General features: G+C 38.0%; 1 protein-coding gene across 7 annotated transcripts in view; it reads left to right on the plus strand.

Moving 5' to 3' along the window:
* The window catches only part of LOC5572078 (AP-1 complex subunit gamma-1), a 98,022-nt gene that overhangs the window by 52,410 nt on the left and 27,311 nt on the right, over positions 1 to 18,301 (plus strand). For 4 of the 7 annotated variants that reach the window (XM_021847896.1, XM_021847892.1, XM_021847891.1 and 1 more), the window contains exons 3-7: positions 1,204 to 1,265; positions 1,377 to 1,731; positions 1,797 to 2,035; positions 14,844 to 14,920; positions 15,699 to 15,716. In XM_021847896.1, the coding sequence (XP_021703588.1) occupies positions 1,204 to 1,265; positions 1,377 to 1,731; positions 1,797 to 2,035; positions 14,844 to 14,920; positions 15,699 to 15,716 (751 nt within the window). The remainder of the gene's footprint in view (positions 1 to 1,203; positions 1,266 to 1,376; positions 1,732 to 1,796; positions 2,036 to 14,843; positions 14,921 to 15,698; positions 15,717 to 18,301) is intronic. The other 3 variants (XM_021847897.1, XM_021847895.1, XM_021847898.1) reach the window with 3 other exon arrangements.

Here is an 18,301-nt window from a genome sequence, read left to right on the forward strand (position 1 = left end):
ATTTTACTTCATCATGTACAAGAAGTACCTATGACACGTCATCCCTAGAATTTAAAACAATAATTCAGATAAATTATACAAGTTTTTTTTAAACTAAATTTAGCTTGTGAAATACATTTTTTTAAGAAGTATAACTATGAGAACTAAGAAGAGGAAAATAAAGGTTCTGTTGAAATATTGAGATGAACGTACAGGAAAAGATACAGTCGCCTCTCCACATCTCGATATCGAAGGGACCATCGACATAGGGAGAGATCGAGACAAAGAACAATTTTTTGATGAATACTAGATTGAAAAACACTCCGTTGCCAAGAAAGTAATACACAAACAGACGTCATTTAGCGCTCCTAATTTGTGTTGATCCCAAAACTTTGGTCTAGTAACCTTCGATATTGGTCACATCGACATACGGAGAGAAAATTGAGAACGAAAAATGAACAGAAACACATCGAGATATGGAGATATCGAGATAAGGAGGATATCGAGATATGGAGAGTGAAAATGTATGCAGACTGAAGGGACTTATGAAATCATCGACATAGGGAGAGATATCGAGATGTAGAACATCGAGATGTGGAGAGTCGACTGTACGACAATATATCTTCGAGCTAGTTATAAGGAAAAATACGAAAAAGGAAAAAAACGAAATTTAGTATTATACCATTGATTTTCACTAGAGTTTGTATCCTTGCTTTGACAGATACGCGAATCTCGACCTCAACTATTACGTCGTCTTCAGTGTCGTTAACTAGACTCGATTTGACGAGATCCATCGTTTTTGAAAAAAGAATGCCACTTTTGTGAGAAATTTAATTAACTTCTAGAATGTAAGTATTCAACATATTAAACGAACCTTCGTGGACCCCAAAAATCAGATCGGGAGCCTTTCGCTTTTTTTCATTCAACTGAGGCTATAAAAGTATGAAATTGACGAGACTCATCGTCGTCGTGATGTCCATACTAAGGTGGGTCTTTAGAAAGGCTTCTTCCTACGTCTCCATGCCTAGCGGCGATAACGTTGTATAAGCAGTATATAGTAAACCGCAAACTATGCACCCAAGCAGAAAATGACACCACTTGCGTTGTTGATGAATCAGCTGCTGAGTGCTGATGGCATGATTGACCGTAATTACCTGCCTGGCTGGCAAAAATCGTCACCTGAGGATTAATTTATGTTTACCTTTCTCTCACTTTCTCCGGCAGGTTCAATCCAGCATTTAACATGGCCACCATAAGACAGGCGATCAACGATACGATAGAACGAGGTAAGTGATTTTACATTGGTTCCAACCACACCTTTAACAACCCCCCAGAGTGTCACTAACCCTGCGAAGATCTTACTGGAACGATCCCAGACTGATATCTTGTAACGTTAGACTTTGGTGCTCTTCTCAAAACAGTGCGCATCCCGACGCCAACCCGCCTGCGTGACCTCATCCGACAGATCCGCGCCGCCCGAACAGCAGCCGAAGAACGGGCCGTGGTCAATCGAGAGTGCGCCTACATCCGCGGAACATTCCGAGAGGAGGACTCGGTGTGGCGATGTCGGAACATTGCCAAACTTCTGTACATTCACATGCTCGGCTATCCGGCGCACTTTGGCCAGCTCGAGTGCCTCAAACTGACCGCCAGTCCCCGGTTCACAGACAAACGGATCGGCTATCTGGGGGCGATGCTACTGCTGGACGAACGGCAAGACGTTCACCTGCTGATCACCAACTGCTTAAAGAAGTGAGTTTCTAATCTAATAATGTTGCTAATCAAATTACTCAATTCAATGTCCCTTCAATCAACAGTGACCTCAACAGTACGACCCAGTTTGTGGTGGGTCTGGCGCTGTGTACCCTGGGAGCCATCGCGTCGCCGGAGATGGCCCGTGATTTGGCCGGTGAGGTGGAAAAGCTGATGCGCTCGCCCAATGCGTACATTCGGAAAAAAGCTGCCCTCTGTGCATTTCGGATCATCAAAAGGGTCCCGGAGCTGATGGAGATATTCCTGCCGGCGACCCGATCACTGCTGAACGAGAAGAATCATGGTAAGTGTACATGGTGTTCTTCGATTTTATCAAACTTGCTCAAACGCCCCTTGTCAATCAATCATCTTTGGAGTAGGGACGCCGTAGATGCCCTTTTACAGGCATATACAATTGGGCTAGCCAAAATGCCAATGGGATCACTTAGACTCTATGGTGCAATAACCCGCTGAGATAAGCGCCCGTTACTCGGACTTATGGTTCTTGACAACCACCTCAGTCTTGTAATAGACCACTCCTAGACCTCATCCATTTCTTAAGTATGGAGAGAAAGTAGTACGCTTCCTCCATCGATTCGTCAGAGATCACTAGGGTGATGTCGTCGGCGAAGCCAACAATCTTAACACCCGTCGAAAGGGGCCCGCCTATCGTATATCGCTATTGTCTTGGTAAAGCTCGGTCTAGCTGATAAGTTATAGCTAACTGGGCCTCCCAAACATAAAATTAATATATCCGAATACACATAATCAAGACCAAATAAAAAACAAATAAGGATAAAATTCCCAATTTTTTCCAGGAAGTTCTCCAGAGATTCCTCCGGCAATTTCCTCAGAGACTGCTAGACATTTCTCCAGGAATTCCTTCGAAGATTTACCAAGAATTACCAAAAATCCTTCCATGATAATCTCTACCGTAGTCTCTACAGTGATTTATCCAGGGATTTCACCAGATATTTATCCAGGAAAAAGTATAGATCACCAATAGATTTTTATAGACTTAAATAGTCTAAGAAGATCGATGTTCATCCAGTACATACCACTTATTAGAACGTCCTCGTTGATTAATCATTCAATTTCAATTTAACCGCGTGAAAAATCACCATCACGAGTATTCATCCATGACGGCAAAAGACACGTATTGCTCGAGAAATGGTGCCCGCTCGACTGAGTCACCCTCAAAGTGATACGCGTGCCATATAACTCATTCGCACATGATGATAAGTATACGCCACACATTCCGGCACGTATTGCTCGCGATTTATTTGCCAGCAGAAAAGGCAGCAAACAGCCAATTGCATGGCCATAAACGCATGATTCTTATTGCTACTTTTTGTGAGATAACACACCACACGCCCCCCATGAATTGCGGTAATACGGTACTGCTAAAAGTAGACACGGAGCAAAGAGCTGCCTGCGACGAGCCTCCCAGTTCAGCTGGAAGATAACGTCTACGGAGTGCTCTTCGTTCGCTGTCAACCGTTGCGGCCTGGAACACACGCACGATCCGTTGCCAGTTTGGGTTGTGCAGCAGTCAGCTGGTCTGCCTTCGCCGGCTGGCTGGCTGGCTGTCTGATATGTTCCGAGAGCAGCATGACGATGGTGATGATTATTTGCATTGACTACAAATTAATTCACGAACACAGTCGCCGTTTCTTCATTTCGGGATCTCGCTATACGTTTGCTCTTATGAATAAATTAGATCCAATTTGTGCTGGTAGCAATGAATGCAGGATAAATGGCAATGAGCGACGGCCTGCCTTAGCCTAGTGGTAACGTTCAAGTCTACGAAACAAAGTAATGCTGAAGGTGTCTGGGTTCGATTCCCTGTCGATCCAGGGTATTTTCGTAATGGAAATTTACTTGATTTCCCTGGGAATAGAGGATCATCGCACCTGCCACACGATATACGAGCGAAAATGACAACATTGGCTAAAAAAGCTTTCAGTTAATAACGGTGGAAGTGCTCATAAGAACACTAAGCTGAGAAGCAGGCTCTGTTCCAGTGTGCCGTTAAGCCAGAAAGTAGAAGAAAAACGATGACGGTGGTTAACCCAACAATCAGCAGTCAGCAATGTATAGTGTTGCTAAAGCATTTGCTTCATGCAAACGGCTTCATTAAGGTGAAACTCCTTTGAATCCACTAATAACTGTATAAAAGTAGTGGTACACAAAACATATTCTCCTATTTGTTGGTAATAGTAAAATTATAATTGATAAGACGTTGTTGCCAGTAATCGCTACTTCAATTTGAGTCTTTTCCCCTTCGCCTAATTAAGATTGCTTGATGTTATACGTAACCATCAACGTATCTGACAGCCCTGCAAGCGAGCAGCCGGCGTAAAATTAGAAAAATAAAAAAAGCGAAATGCTGTGATTAAGTGATTGTTTTTAGCACGGTTTGGTGAAATCTTAAGTTGTTTTCATCTAAAATCAAACAGAAATTGTTCTTTTATTTACAAGTAGTGAAAGTAAACTGTGTTGGAGGTTCTACGTTTAGCGAAAGTGCTAAAATTCGACGAAAAGTGTTTTTCGTTCGCAGGCGGATAAGTGTAAACAATTGTAGCAAAGTTTAACGTCCGTGTTGAAAATTAGCACGGTTCTTGAAATTTCTACCAGCTACTAGTGTTAAACCTACGGAAATCGTAAGGTAATAGTGTTCTGATGTCTCGTTAGCAATTTGGGAGTGAACTTAATGTAGGTAAGTGAAATATTTTGAGAAATAATGTGGACTTCCGGAAATGTGTTTGTATATGTGAGGAAGCCATTTTCACTACCATGACAGGGATTCCTTCCCATATGTCCTTAAGCGGGATGGACCGGAATTATGGCGGGCGAAATGAATCTTTGCGGTCTTGTTACATCTTTTCTGTATTGAAAGTTATACGATCGTAACTGTTATTACTTGCGGTACAATTTAGTGGCGAGTATGCATTTTGATGTCAGCATCAATGACGTTTTGAACGTCTTGGGCCAGACTTTTTTTTGGCATACAGTATCGGACATATAAAATGCACCAAAGCCGTTTTCCCATAGAAAACGATCGACATCAGAGATTAAGGAGTGTATCGAAAAGTAGTCACAAACATTCCAAACGGTATATCTCAGAGCATAGTTCATCTTTTTAAAAGCTTTCTTCACGCAAATCTTCATCATGTCATCAACTATTGAAGCAGCTAAAAAAATATTGAATAATATGCAGTCTTAATATAAATACAACAAGGTTTATAAAGCATGGAAAATTTAGCCCTCCCCTTGGTTATGCGACCTTGCCGCGATGGGAGGGCATAATCCATTAGCCCATATGATGGAAACCAAAGGCGTAACCTGTAGTGGTGGTATCACATTTTGGCATTTTTTGCTTGAAGCCGCGTCATAATTCATATGGCATAGACGCAATAATATCTCGGATGTGATCCAACGGACATTCTGCGTCATTGATAGAATTGATGCCCATTTCAAATAATTAATCTATTCGAAGTGGACATTAATACTATTGGTGGCGTTCAGTTTGCCTTTAGCTAACCAGAATGATCCGTAGCCACTCTTACTATTAGCTAGCTAGATACATCGTTATCATATACGACGTAGGGAATACTTAGGAACTCTTAGGAAAATGACTAGTAGATTCACTGAGTAGAAATAAGTGGCGACAATCTTATTTTAATATGGTTTTTACATTGCCATAATAAGAAATACCTCTTTTGCAACAGCGGTATAAATAATCTAATTCCAGCTTCATTTTCGCAAAATTTACAAGTAGAAAGTAGGCGTTGTGAAGCATTGCATTTGCCACCGAAAAGTGAATCTTGTAGGAGACTGTAATAGAAGCCTAAGGTAACTTTACTCTTCAATATTCACTATAAAAATGACTATGGAAAGTAAGACGCTGAGATCGATCATTAGGGTACACTTGCAAGTTTCGAAAAATTGTTGAACAGACAAGGAAAGCGACTTTTTTCTTTAAGTATATATGAACGTAATGGCCAATAAATACTTTTAACAACAAAAAATGAAATTAACTAGAACTACTACTAAACAGCCTAATTTTTTTAAGACTTGACGGCACTTGACATTTAAGACTCTAATCTTACGTAAAAGACAGGAGTAATCAGAATAGCACTTGAATGACAAATTATTCAAAACCATTTCGACTAGACAGTATTAGTAATGCACTACTATTTCAAACAAATTCTAATGGAGCTGCTGATTTTCATAATGCTTCCTTTTCTCAGAAGCAAGGGAATATGGGTACTTTTCAAAAACTACCACGTCACAATACTAATAAAAAACAGTGTTCATGTGGGCGCCATTGCCTAGTCCGTCTGAGTATTGGTCCTGGTAGAGGGGAAACTTGGCAAAAGCCAGACCGAGGGTTCAGCCTTGACAAGTTAAGCTGTCAGGCAGCTCCAACTGAATACCATAAAAAAAAAAAAAAAAAAAAAAAAAAAAAAAAAAAAAAAAAAAAAAAAAAAAAAAACAAGGTTTATAAAGCATGGAAAATAAAATCTTGCACAAAATTACATTTTTGAAGTGTCTTCAGAAGATTCAATGATTTGTATTGAACAAAATGTATATCAAACAAAATAGGATGAAAAACTTATTCTATCGGAAAATATTTTTACTTCAAACAGCACGTAAAAAAAAATAAACTATTGCTCTAAAAAAGCTCAATTATTGGAACAAGGTCGGTTTTAGAAAATCACTTTTGTTCAATCAACTTTTGAAGCTCTGTCATATACAGCGGCAATTATATAGAATAACATTTTTTGCTTACATTACTTCAAAAATATGCAAAGAAACTTTTCCAATCAAAAAACAATTGTTTATTACATTACATTACAATCGTTCGATATTACCATTAACGTGTAGAAAGAAAAAATAAAAAACGAAGTCCTCAAAAATCGACTTTTTTCGATTTTTGTATTTGCTCTCAAATGCTTGTTAATGAATTTTTCAATATATTTTTTACACTATGTCATGAGAGTTGCGGCACAGAATATATTAGCATAAACAAAAATCATTTTTTTTCTAAAAAAAAAATACATTTATTAACATATCAATTTTTCAGAGGTGTGCAAGATTTTCATCGACATCTGTTAGTAATTTGCAAAATTATCATGCAAAATGCCACTTTATTGAAACAATATCACCATAACATCATTTTTAAATACATTGTAAAGCATTTCTGATCAAAAAATTGTTTGTAGGTTCAACCAATTATTTTTGAGACTGTTTTGAAAGTTTGCGACTACTTTTCGATACACTCCTTACCTCAATTTTTGATAACTATTGAAAAAGTTGTGTGAAAACTATTGGTTTAAAAGTTACAGATAGGTTGAATATTAACATAAAAAGTGCACCAAGACGAAAAATAATGTATCAGACATACTATGCGTCGTATACTTTCGGTGTCTTCAGCGCATTTGGTCCTTATCACGCAATGAACAAATACGCCGAAGACACCAAGATGCCTCGACGTGTAGTTTTTCTGCTACATCAACTTTTGAATCAATAGTTGTCACACAACTTTTAAAATTGAGGAAATTTGTAGTTCGTTATAGAAAACATGAAAAGAATCGGTTGAGAAATGGCGGAGATATAGTTCCCTGAAGTTGACGATTTTGTATTGATGTATTGATTGTCGTCGATGATGAGGAGGACGAGGTGGAAAAATTAGCATTAGCAATCAGCATCTCAGGCTGATTTCAATTCATGAGAGTTCAAGTTCTTACTTACTTACTTATTTGGCTTTACATCAATTATCTTGATAAAGCTTCGCCAACAATATTTCGCCAATTCCCTCGGTTCATGGCCGCTTCTCTCCATCCTCGACTGTGACCCACGCTCTCCAGGTCCTGGTGTACCTGGTCCATCCACCTAGCTCGCTGCGCCCCACGCCTTCTTGTTCCGACCGGATTCGTGGCGAACATCATCTTTACAGGGTTGTTGTCCGGCATTCTTGCAACATGCCCTGCCCAGCGTATCCTTCCAGCTTTAGCAACCTTCACGATACTGGGTTCGCCGTAGAGTTGAGCGAGCTCGTGGTTCATCCTTCGCCGCCACACGCCGTTCTCCTGCACGCCGTCGAAGATCGTCCTTCAAGTTCTTATTTTTAGATATTTGGGATGTAAACAATTCCGAATCAGTGAAGTAGCGGGTTGTTTGCAAATGCGACAGGTACTTCCTGTTTCTAAACGACTAAAGTGCTAAACAAAGAACACGGGTACAAAAGAGCGGAGAAAACTGATCGTAGTTGTGCATCCCGAACAGAAACAGAACAAAATAATACGGACTGTACAAATCTAACGGAGGTCAATTTTCATATTTTTCTTAGAGGTCATAAAAGAGATTTGCCGTGAACAATCTCTGGAAAATTGGCATGCTTATCTGAAGTATACCTAGGTGCTTTCCTGTAAGAATTTTTTTTTTGGTTAAGGCATATGTTTATTTATTTTTGGATGAACAAATATGGATATAAATCAATAATTTCAAGTATTATCCATTCGTCAAAGCGTCCTGTTTTAGCTGTATAAGAACCTGTTCGGAATCTTTTTATTCTGCCGTTATGCGCCAACTGCTTCTTAGTACAAATAGTTCGTATAATATCTGTTCAACAGTTCATAATTGATAGATTTCTTTTCCCGAAAATCACGACCCTGAACATGGGCGTGCTGAATAACTTGCGTTTTCACTAAGGCTTTTTGGTTTTCTGATGGACTATTGGCGGAATCTATGGAGAACTTTCTTGAGAAATCTCTGCGACAATCCCTTAAAAGATTTTTGAAGAATTAATTTTTTCAGGATTCCCTAAAGAAATCAGTTGTGTATTTTTTTAGGCAAATCTCTGAGGAAATAATGAAATTGTACCAAGATAATTTTCGGTGAAAACACAGAAGTAATCATCCGATATAACCATTTGAAAATCTTCGGAGAGGTCTCCGAAAAATTTACTTCAGATATAAATGAGCTTTTCTGTAGGTGTTAAAGAAAGTTTTTTTAGTAGAATTATTTTAACGACCACTGAAGAAATCTCGGAAGCACCATTGTTAGAACCGCCGTTATACGCATATTTGTCCATAAGGACATTGGACAAATAGGCGTAGAAGGGCAGAGAACGGTTATAAACGTTTTGGGTAAACTATTGTAGAAGTTTCTGCTGAAATCCATAGTGTGTTTCGTAAGGCAGCGCCCATTTAGTACGTAACGCTAAAATGTACAATTTTTGACCTCATTCCCTCGTTAGTTAATCCTTTTGTATGGAAAATATCAATATTTTTACGGTCCGTAACGCTCGAGCCTACTCCCCCTTCCCCATAGAACGTTACGTAATGTGTGGACGGCGTCTAAAGAAATTCCTCGATTTCAATTTTGGAATAATTCGTGCATGAATTTTTGGAGGAATTTATTTGATTTGTGAAGAACTTACAGTATTGGACAAAACATTTGCAACTTTTTCGATTTTCCATACAAAATGAACAACTTTGGTAAGCTATATCTCAGTTATTTATGGACCGATTTGAATGAAATTTTGGCAGAACATCAGACATAACTTGAATTTTAACATTTATTTTTGAGTGTTTTTTTTTCCAATCACAAGTTCAAAAGCAGTAACGTTTTGAATAAACAGAATTTCTTGACGATTTTTTATAAATTCAATAACCATACATATATAAGGAATACCTTTATGGTGTCTTCAGCAAAGTTGTAGATTCTAACGAGATGAACAAGTTCGCTGAAGACAGTTTTTGTGTTGGACTATTTTGAGATTTTGAGATAAATAGTTTTAAATTTTTCAACCCAAACTTTTGCACGATGACTTGAATGACTGTTTCATTGATTTTGAATACTTTCCAGATTTTTCCGCCAAAATTTCGTGGGGTCTCTTCAAAGAATATAAGATTACGATTCTAATGACACTAGGATTTAAAATTTTGGTTGATACAATGCTGAGGAAATTAGATATAATTTTTCAGTATGTTTTTGAAAAATGTCACAACTTTAAGTAAAAATTTAGTATACAAAGTTCAAAAAAAGTTCTTGGAAAAATACATACGAAGTAAGAATAACTCCTTTGCCTTTCGAATGCGGCCTAAAGAGTTTCAATTGGACGTGTAATCACAGATATATGGACAGAACACTTTTGTATGTTTTTAATGGGGTGAACCCAAACTTATGCTCGGGAGTGTATAAACTCGTGATTGGAAATATCACTCATAAATATATGATAAAATTCAAGTTATACAGTATTGGACAAAACATATACAACTTTTTCGATTTTCCATACAAAATGACGAACTTTGATAAACTATATTTCAGTTATTTATGGACCGATTTGAATGAAATTTTCACAGAATATAAAACATAGCTTGAATTTTAACATATATTTTTGAGTGATTTTTCCAATCACAAGTTGAAAAGCAATAACGGTTTGACTAAAGTGAATGTTTTGTCCAATACTGTATATGATGTTTTGTGAAAATTTCATTCGAATCGGTCCATAAATAACGGAGACCTAGCTTACCAAAGTTGGTCATTTTGTATGGAAAATCGAAAAAGTTGCAAATTTTGTCCAATACCGTAAATTCGGTTTGTTTTAAATAATTGAATTTCTGTTGGACATCATAAAATTCCTTGGAAAATTGCCTACATTTAGGCGTTTTCCGCAGAATTCTTTAAATTTAATAATTCATTATTTCTTAAAATATTGTTTTGTTTAGAATTTGGTAAGCATATTCGAATTCAGAGAACTCAAGTTCAGTATGTAGACTTGTTTTAAAAACTAACAACAATCGTATTGATAAGTAATCAATTTCACCCCGAAATGGAATCCGATTTTTTATTTTGGAGATGATTTTTAGCACTAAAATCACATTTGTTAGAAAATTTCGGTACACGAGGCAATGAACCTCACCGTAGTCCTTGTTTTCATATACTTAGTTGTCTGGCATTGTCAACATTATTGAAAACAGATAAGAAAAACCGTGAAAAATGATCAAGTTCACCCGAAATTACGGTACTGTACATGATAATTATTTGAAGTTATCCCAGAAGAAAACTGCATGGAAATTCCTGACAAAAAAATACTGTGACGTTGTGTTGTTCTTTGTATTACACAGGTGAAAAAACCCTCGCCTTACACAGCACCAACACGATGCATCTGGCAAATTTTTAAGAAAAGCTGTAAAACGCTTTAAAAAAGGCTAAAATATCGAGTCTTCTATGTAGATTCTTTGTTGGAATCTTTCAATAAATCCCTGAAAAACATGCTGTTTGAAAAATATTCTCATTCACGAAAAATTCCTGGTTGAATTCTTTCTTACACTTTCTTGTAGTATTTCCTGGTTCCTATTTGGACCTGTGAATCAAATTGTCATCAAACAAACAACAAAGCAAGCTCGCTCACAACCGTTTGTCCCAACTTATGCGAATTGGGATACAATCACAACTAAAATTGTCATGACAATCACAGGGCACAACATTGTTGCAACCTTTTCAACTCGCGATTTATCAGTTATTTTAAACACAAAACCAAATTTGTTTCATGGGTGTTGTTCGATAATGTGTCAATGTTTACCAACACGGAGAAAGTTCTCGAAAATTGCAATGTGAAGCCCAGAAAATGGCCGTGCACGTTATGATCGTTAATTGTCATATTCTGCTTAAGTTGTGATAAACTGTTGTTACGGAATTGAATTGTTTCAACAGGAATAGGAGATGACAATGTCTTTGTTGCTGAGGATTTGGGCAGTTTTCAGACAAGGCTTCTGATTTTAGACACTCAATCGCCGTTGCTGTAAAGCTTCAATTTTATGTTCAGTATGTTTCCATGCGTTGATGTATCATGGATATATCCAGTCATGAACCATATACTATAGAAGATGGTCGGGTTTCACATTTTGCAAACCCGAACCCGACCCGTACCCGACTTAATTTATTTCTTCAAACCCGAACCCGAGACAATAATTGAAGGGCAAACCCGGACCCGACCCGAAACCCGAAAATGTTTTCTAAGAGAAACTCGAGTTTGAAAAGATGATAAATTTAGTGTTTCTGATACCTAGGAAAGCATTCAGGATGTTACTCTGTTTACAATTCTCACCGAACCCGCATCAAACCCGACTAAACCCGACTTTTTTCAAGCCCGAACCCGACCCGTACCCGATAATTTTGTAGCCTTCAAACCCGATCCAAACCCGAAAAACTTTAAATTTTCAAACCCGAACCCGACCCGAACCCGTCGTATTCGGGTTCGGGTCGGATTTTGGGTTTGAAAACCCGAGACCCGACCATCTCTACCATATACTCATGGGGTTTTACTGTAATACATTACTTACTTTACTCATGATGGCGCTACGTCTTTCAAAACATGACCTGGCGCATTGTTACGCTTGTTAAACTCGGTCCATGACTGCTTCCCTCGAGTTTCTCGATTGCCCCACACTTCCAAGATCCGGCTCCACTTGATCAAACCACCTAGTTCATTGCGTCCCTCATCGTCTTGTACCGGCCGGATTCGAGGTGAACACAATTTTTCAGAGATCGTTGTTCGGCATCCTCTCAACGTGCCCCGCTCATCTTACCCTTCGTTCGCAAGCTCGTGGTTAATTGTTCTCATCCTAAACACACATGGTTCAAAAACTTCTAGCGCTTGCAGGTCCTCTTCGAGCACTGTTCACGTTCCATGCCCGTAAAGGATTACCGGTATGAGACCTGCAATGTTCTTCCGACAATGTCCATGTCTTCAACAAAACAGATGAACTGTCTGAACTTATTGAAGATCGTGCCCTTTATGTTGAAGCCCGCCCATTTTATAACACGTTCTAGCACAATATTGAAGACCATCGCCTTGTCGAAGTCCTTTGCGTGTTTCAAACGGGTCCGATAACGCACACTATCTTCACACAGCACTGTATATTATTCATCGTTGCCTTGATCAGTCTAGCCAGTTTTCCGCGATACTGTTGTCCATAATTTTCCAAAGTTGTTGCTCTGTTGTTCTTGAGTTGTTCGATGGCATATTTATCTTCACCTATTGTGAGATTTGGTACGTCTCCCTCATCCGCCGTACTGATGAAGCCATTCCTCATGCTGCCTTGGCTTTTCCTCTCTGCGCCATTCAGGTGTTCATCAGTGCTACGTCCACCTTTCAATCCCCTCACGTTCGACCGTCAAGATACCGCCCATCCTTATTCCGGCACATTTCGACTCGCGGCACATTTCGGCTCGCGGCACAAAGCCTTACCGAGATGCATTGATTTTCTTGTAGAACTTAAGCGTTTTTTGGAAACATTGCCACCAGTGTAGCAGCATTTATTCTAGTAATTCTTTAGATTATTCGTACACAAATTTATCCGAAGATTCTGCCCAGAAAATCCTACAGGATTGAAAGGTTTATTTTTCAAATAATTATTAAGACTTCCTTATAAGTTCAGAAGATCCTACAAAGATAATTGCAGAAGTGCCTCAGGTATTTATACAGGAGTATCGTCAAAGATTTTTCTAGGTCTCCTGAAAAAAAAAATCATAATGAAATTTATGACAGAATTTTTTTTAGAAATTTCTAAAGGAAAACCCAGATAATAAGACTCTTTTGAAAAACTTCTGGTTCATGGTTTCTCAGTCAGTGGTCAGCGGACCTCTAGGGGCTCCTTATTTTATCTCACCAGATTTGAACAGTTTTCAGCGGAAATTTGAAAACAAATTTAACTTTTGTGACGGTAACAGTGGGAAAATTGTATGACACTTAAAGCTTAATCCTTAGACGATTTTCCCAGATTCTTCAATTGTTTTTTGAACTTCTATGACTGGTTGAGATTAGAGATGATAGATTTGACGAGATTTTCGATTTTTAATATACCTTTGTCAAATTTATAGGGGTAGCTTTTGATGTAATCTTCTATCTGATTTTAAGTTTAATTTTGGCCAGATTATTCCTTAAAGTTCCCTAACAAACTTTTGGGAAGATATTCTACAGACTCATTTAAAGATTTAGTGAACTTAGTGAATTCCAGATAAATTCTGGCTTTACCTTTGATCGATTATAGACTAATCTTTTGTATATGTCTGCCAAGGATATCCATTGTTTCGTATCGAAATATTTGGAAATTCTTCATATATTTTCGCTTTGAAATCATCCATTCTTAGGGGTCCACAGAACGTTTGTAAAACTTATAAGGGAAATGTGGTTTAAAAAAGTTTGGGGACCACTGTTCTGAACGAATCCTTAAGCAATCACTAGAGCACTGAAGGTGTCCTTTAATCTTCGATGATTTCCTGAACAAAAATGTTGGAAAATCAGTGATAGAGACTATTGATGAATTCCTGAAATATTCTCAGTACCTGAAGGATACTGTATTCGGAAGCCTAAATTAGTTATTGATGAAATTTCTGTTGAAAATCGAAAAAAAAACTACTTGTTGGCACGTTGTCACGTTGAATCTTCAAAGATAATGTTACAAGGCAGCGTCCATTTATTACGTAACGCTAAAATTGGAAATTTTTGACCCCCTCCCCTCCTTCCCTAACGCTTTTTGTATGGAAAATTTTTAATTTATGTATGAGCCGTAACGCTTGAGCCTATTCCCCCCTCCCCCCAGAGCGTTCCGTAATTTGTGGATGCCGCCCAAGTGCCCTCAGAAATTTGTAGCATCCTCTGAGAAATCCTGTTTTCAGTGGCTACATTGAGGGCTTATAGAAAAGAATTGTGCTTGAAATCTGTTTGTGGTGATAATTTTTGTCACCATAAAATTTAATTTTGATATGATTCGCATGCGTCTGCACATAAAACTGTCTGAGTTTTTCCTTTCTTCTTATTTATGTTGGGCGGATATGGGGTAATCTCAGTTGTGATAGATACTTTGAGTGGAGTGACATCATTTTGACACATTACAACGGCAGCATCGATATGTAATCCTTATTATAACCATTCATCCAGTTACAAATCTCTTTTTCGGCCGAATTTCCTTACCACATTGCGGCTAGAGTTCAGAGCGTAGTAATCTATCATCCATTAATGCATAACTGTGTGGGCTAGGTGTCGTATTCCCATCTAATATCCATTTTCGGTTTTCTTCTCCTACCACCCTCCACAGGTATCCTAATCGCCGGCGTCACCCTCATCACGGAAATGTGCGAGAAGAGCCAGGACACGTTGAATCACTTCAAAAAGGTAAATCTCTCTAATCTGTTTCGCTGCTTCGGGTATATTATATTTCGATTTCAACCCTCGACGAGTTTTAGTTAAGTGCGTCATCCATGTCTGTGGGATAGATGGTCATGATTCAACCCGTTTTTTTTGTTAGTAGTACTAAAACTGTTGCCGATAGCTTTGAAACGCTCTTTTCGAGGATTGCGCCACTAACTCTGATGTTTTTGATACCCTATTTTTGTTACAGTGAAACAACTAGTCTGTAGAATTTTTGCTCTCTCTGGTAATGGAAGTAGTGTTTCACTTCGTAGACATTTGGACTAGTGATATGTGTAGGCAATTAGATGACTAGTCTTCGACTTTTTTCCTCATATAGTTTTTGTTATAACGAAGTGTTTAGAGCGTTTCTACTGGACATTTTATTTCAGTAAAAGAGCTAATTTATTTTAACTTACAAGAATGTGGTGCGGTTTAGTCAGCTCAACGCAGTTAATAAATGCCTAATAGAACTGATTTACTTCAGTAGGTTTTGTATTAAACAAATCATTTTTAAACATCTCAAACAAATTCAGTTTTTGATTTTAAACTAGACATTCTTCAACTAGATTTAAATTCTTGTTCCAATTTTGATGATTTTTATCCTAACCATCGCTAGTAAACTCATCTAGATCCCATATACCTCCTTCAACTTTTGCTCGACAGTTCCCAGCTCAAGAAAATCGAATTTCTCCCAAGTAAACTTCATAAATTTAACCATTTTCTTGGTGTTACGTCTTACCTATATTTTATTGCTTGCCAGGATAGTGGAAATCAAGAGGTAATGCAGCTCCCTGCTCTTCCAGCTCCCTCTCTTTTTTCTAGTGAACCCCCTTCCCCCATATTTGTAATAACATTCTTGACGAAGTCATGTCGTCTTGCGTTTTCGCTTGTACTCGTTCTTCCACTTTAAAACCCTCTCAAAGACCCTTGAACGGTTGCCATAGGGCATTGCTAGCCGTCTGCAACGGTGTTTCTAATTAATTACAGCAATTTATGAAATTTCATTCCCACATTTCGCAAATCCTTCTCTTGCTTGCTCTCATCGAAAGGAAAAATGTCTGCTTCCACGCCGATGATCCATCCGAGGGAAAGCGCGCACTAGAACCGCGTTGTTTCGATAAGAAAAACACCCTCTCTGGCTGCTTGTTTTCCCCATTTTTCAATCATTTTTCTTCCAACTTCGTTAACTTTGCCATTCGAAAAAATCAAAATGCTACCCTGTCGGTAACGTTCGTTCAAGTAGCGTCCCGAACTTGTTTAGTAGCGACCAAATGGAAATCGTAAAGTTACAAAATCCTATACACGCTTGAAAAGTTTCTCTCTGTTGTCAGCTTTCGGAGCGTTGTGTTGTTTTAGTTTTGCATCTTTTATCGCTAGAAAATTCTGAACAAAAAGTTCGACGATGCTTTCAATCCATGTATGTGTTTTACGATCGGTATGATTATTGGGATGCTTTTTTGTCTGCTTCATTTTTCTGTTGAGTATATTTTAAATCTTACTTTAAATTACTTTTCAACTTTATATTATAAAACTATGTTTTGTCGTTCACTGTTGTTATATTCATGTATTGTGCCAGTTAAATCTTTCATTAAGTATCTCAATCTTGTTATTCGTATCGCATCATCAAATTTACTATCATTTTTTGTATGATGACTCAGTACAACTATTGGTTTTACATTGCTCCCTAAATTTAAAATGTTTTAAAAGCAAAATGACTGTCATTGGCCTTAGCATGGCGACAGGCCATTGTCTCCTCTTGCTTATTCGTTGAAAACCAAAAGGACCTATCCATGGGCCAAGGCACGCTAAAAAAATCAATTTGGCCTATGAAAAAAAAAACATTGCAAAACATCAAAAATGGGCCAATCATTTGAACTCATCATTTTTTCTACATTTTGGGTAGTTTTCAGAATAAAACCGATTATTAACGTGTAGTAATAGTAAATCGTTACTCAACGGGCAAGAAATTACATTGATTGATTTGAATATTGAGGGGCCTTCCTTAGCCGAGTGGTTAGAGTCCGCGGCTACAAAGCAAAGCCATGCTGAAGGTGTCTGGGTTCGAATCCCGGTCGGTCCAGGATCTTTTCGTAATGGAAATTTCCTTGACTTCCCTGGGCATAGAGTATCATCGTACCTGCCACACGATATACGAATGCGAAAATGGCAACTTAGGCAAAGAAAGCTCTCAGTTAATAACTGTGGAAGTGCTCATAAGAACACTACGCTGAGTAGCCGGCTATGTCCCAGTGGGGACGTTAATGCCAAGAAGAAGAATGATTTGAATATTGAGAAATGGAAATTAAAAATGTGGTAAACAATATTTACATTGAATTTTCTCAAAATCAACGATCTGAGGATTGGTCTTTTTGAATTTTTACGCGAGAAAACGTGGAAAGGAGAGAATTGGACGGGAACGAAAATTTGTCTGAAGAATGATTTTCTTCCAAAAGAATAAATAAAATCGACGTTTCGTTCCTTTCGTCGTCTTAGGATTCGACGTTTTTTCTTTCGTAATTTTGTCCCTAAACAGTTTGAGGAGCATTCTAGCTATTCTAGGAATTGCTTCTACCAAAATTCCTTTTGAGAATTACCGTAATCTGCGATCAGATTGATCACTGGGGCGTATTTGATCAGAACGGTACCAAATAGAAAATCTTTCTAAGGATGGGGAAAGTTTCGTTGCCATCACAGATATTCCATGTTCTAGCTCATAGATGTATAATGTTGATTTTAAAATATTTTATTTTTAATGATGTCAGTTTCGCATAGAAATATTTACAGTTTTTTGAAGGTGTAAGCAATACGGTTGGAAAAGTCAGAATCCGCTGGTGCTAAGCCTAAATGCAAACTTTGCTAGAGCGTTAACTATTGAACTCATTTTTGAAATCATACAGCTGTACTAGCATTGTTTTTTAATCATAAAACTGTTTACTCTCGAAAATGTTCTTATTTCAAAAATTGCCTGCATTTGGGCGTTCAGGTTTACAAAACTTAATTCTCGCTGATTTTTACAAAAGGACCTATGAAACAATAAGAGATTATCTCTTCTCTCGCCTTCTTTCGATTATAACAGTGTAATACTAAAGCATTTGGTAAGTTTTTCACTATAGACCGACAGTCAATGCACAATAGTCCGAATCGACAATTTAGCAGGAAAAAAGTGTTTTCCCTGCTCTCGTCGATTTCAGGCGCATGATGTCTTCACAGAAGTTAGTCGTATTTGAGTGTTGCATCCTCTAAGGAAAAAGTTGAATAGAGTGGCCCTTATTTAGGTTGAAATTTCGAACCAAACTTTTTCGTATGATGAAATTTGTGGCTGCATCTTCTGAAAACTTTTAGAAAATATTATATTAAACAACT

Source organism: Aedes aegypti, chromosome 2 (assembly GCF_002204515.2).
Source record: "Aedes aegypti strain LVP_AGWG chromosome 2, AaegL5.0 Primary Assembly, whole genome shotgun sequence".
NCBI classification, from domain to species: Eukaryota; Metazoa; Arthropoda; class Insecta; order Diptera; family Culicidae; genus Aedes; species Aedes aegypti.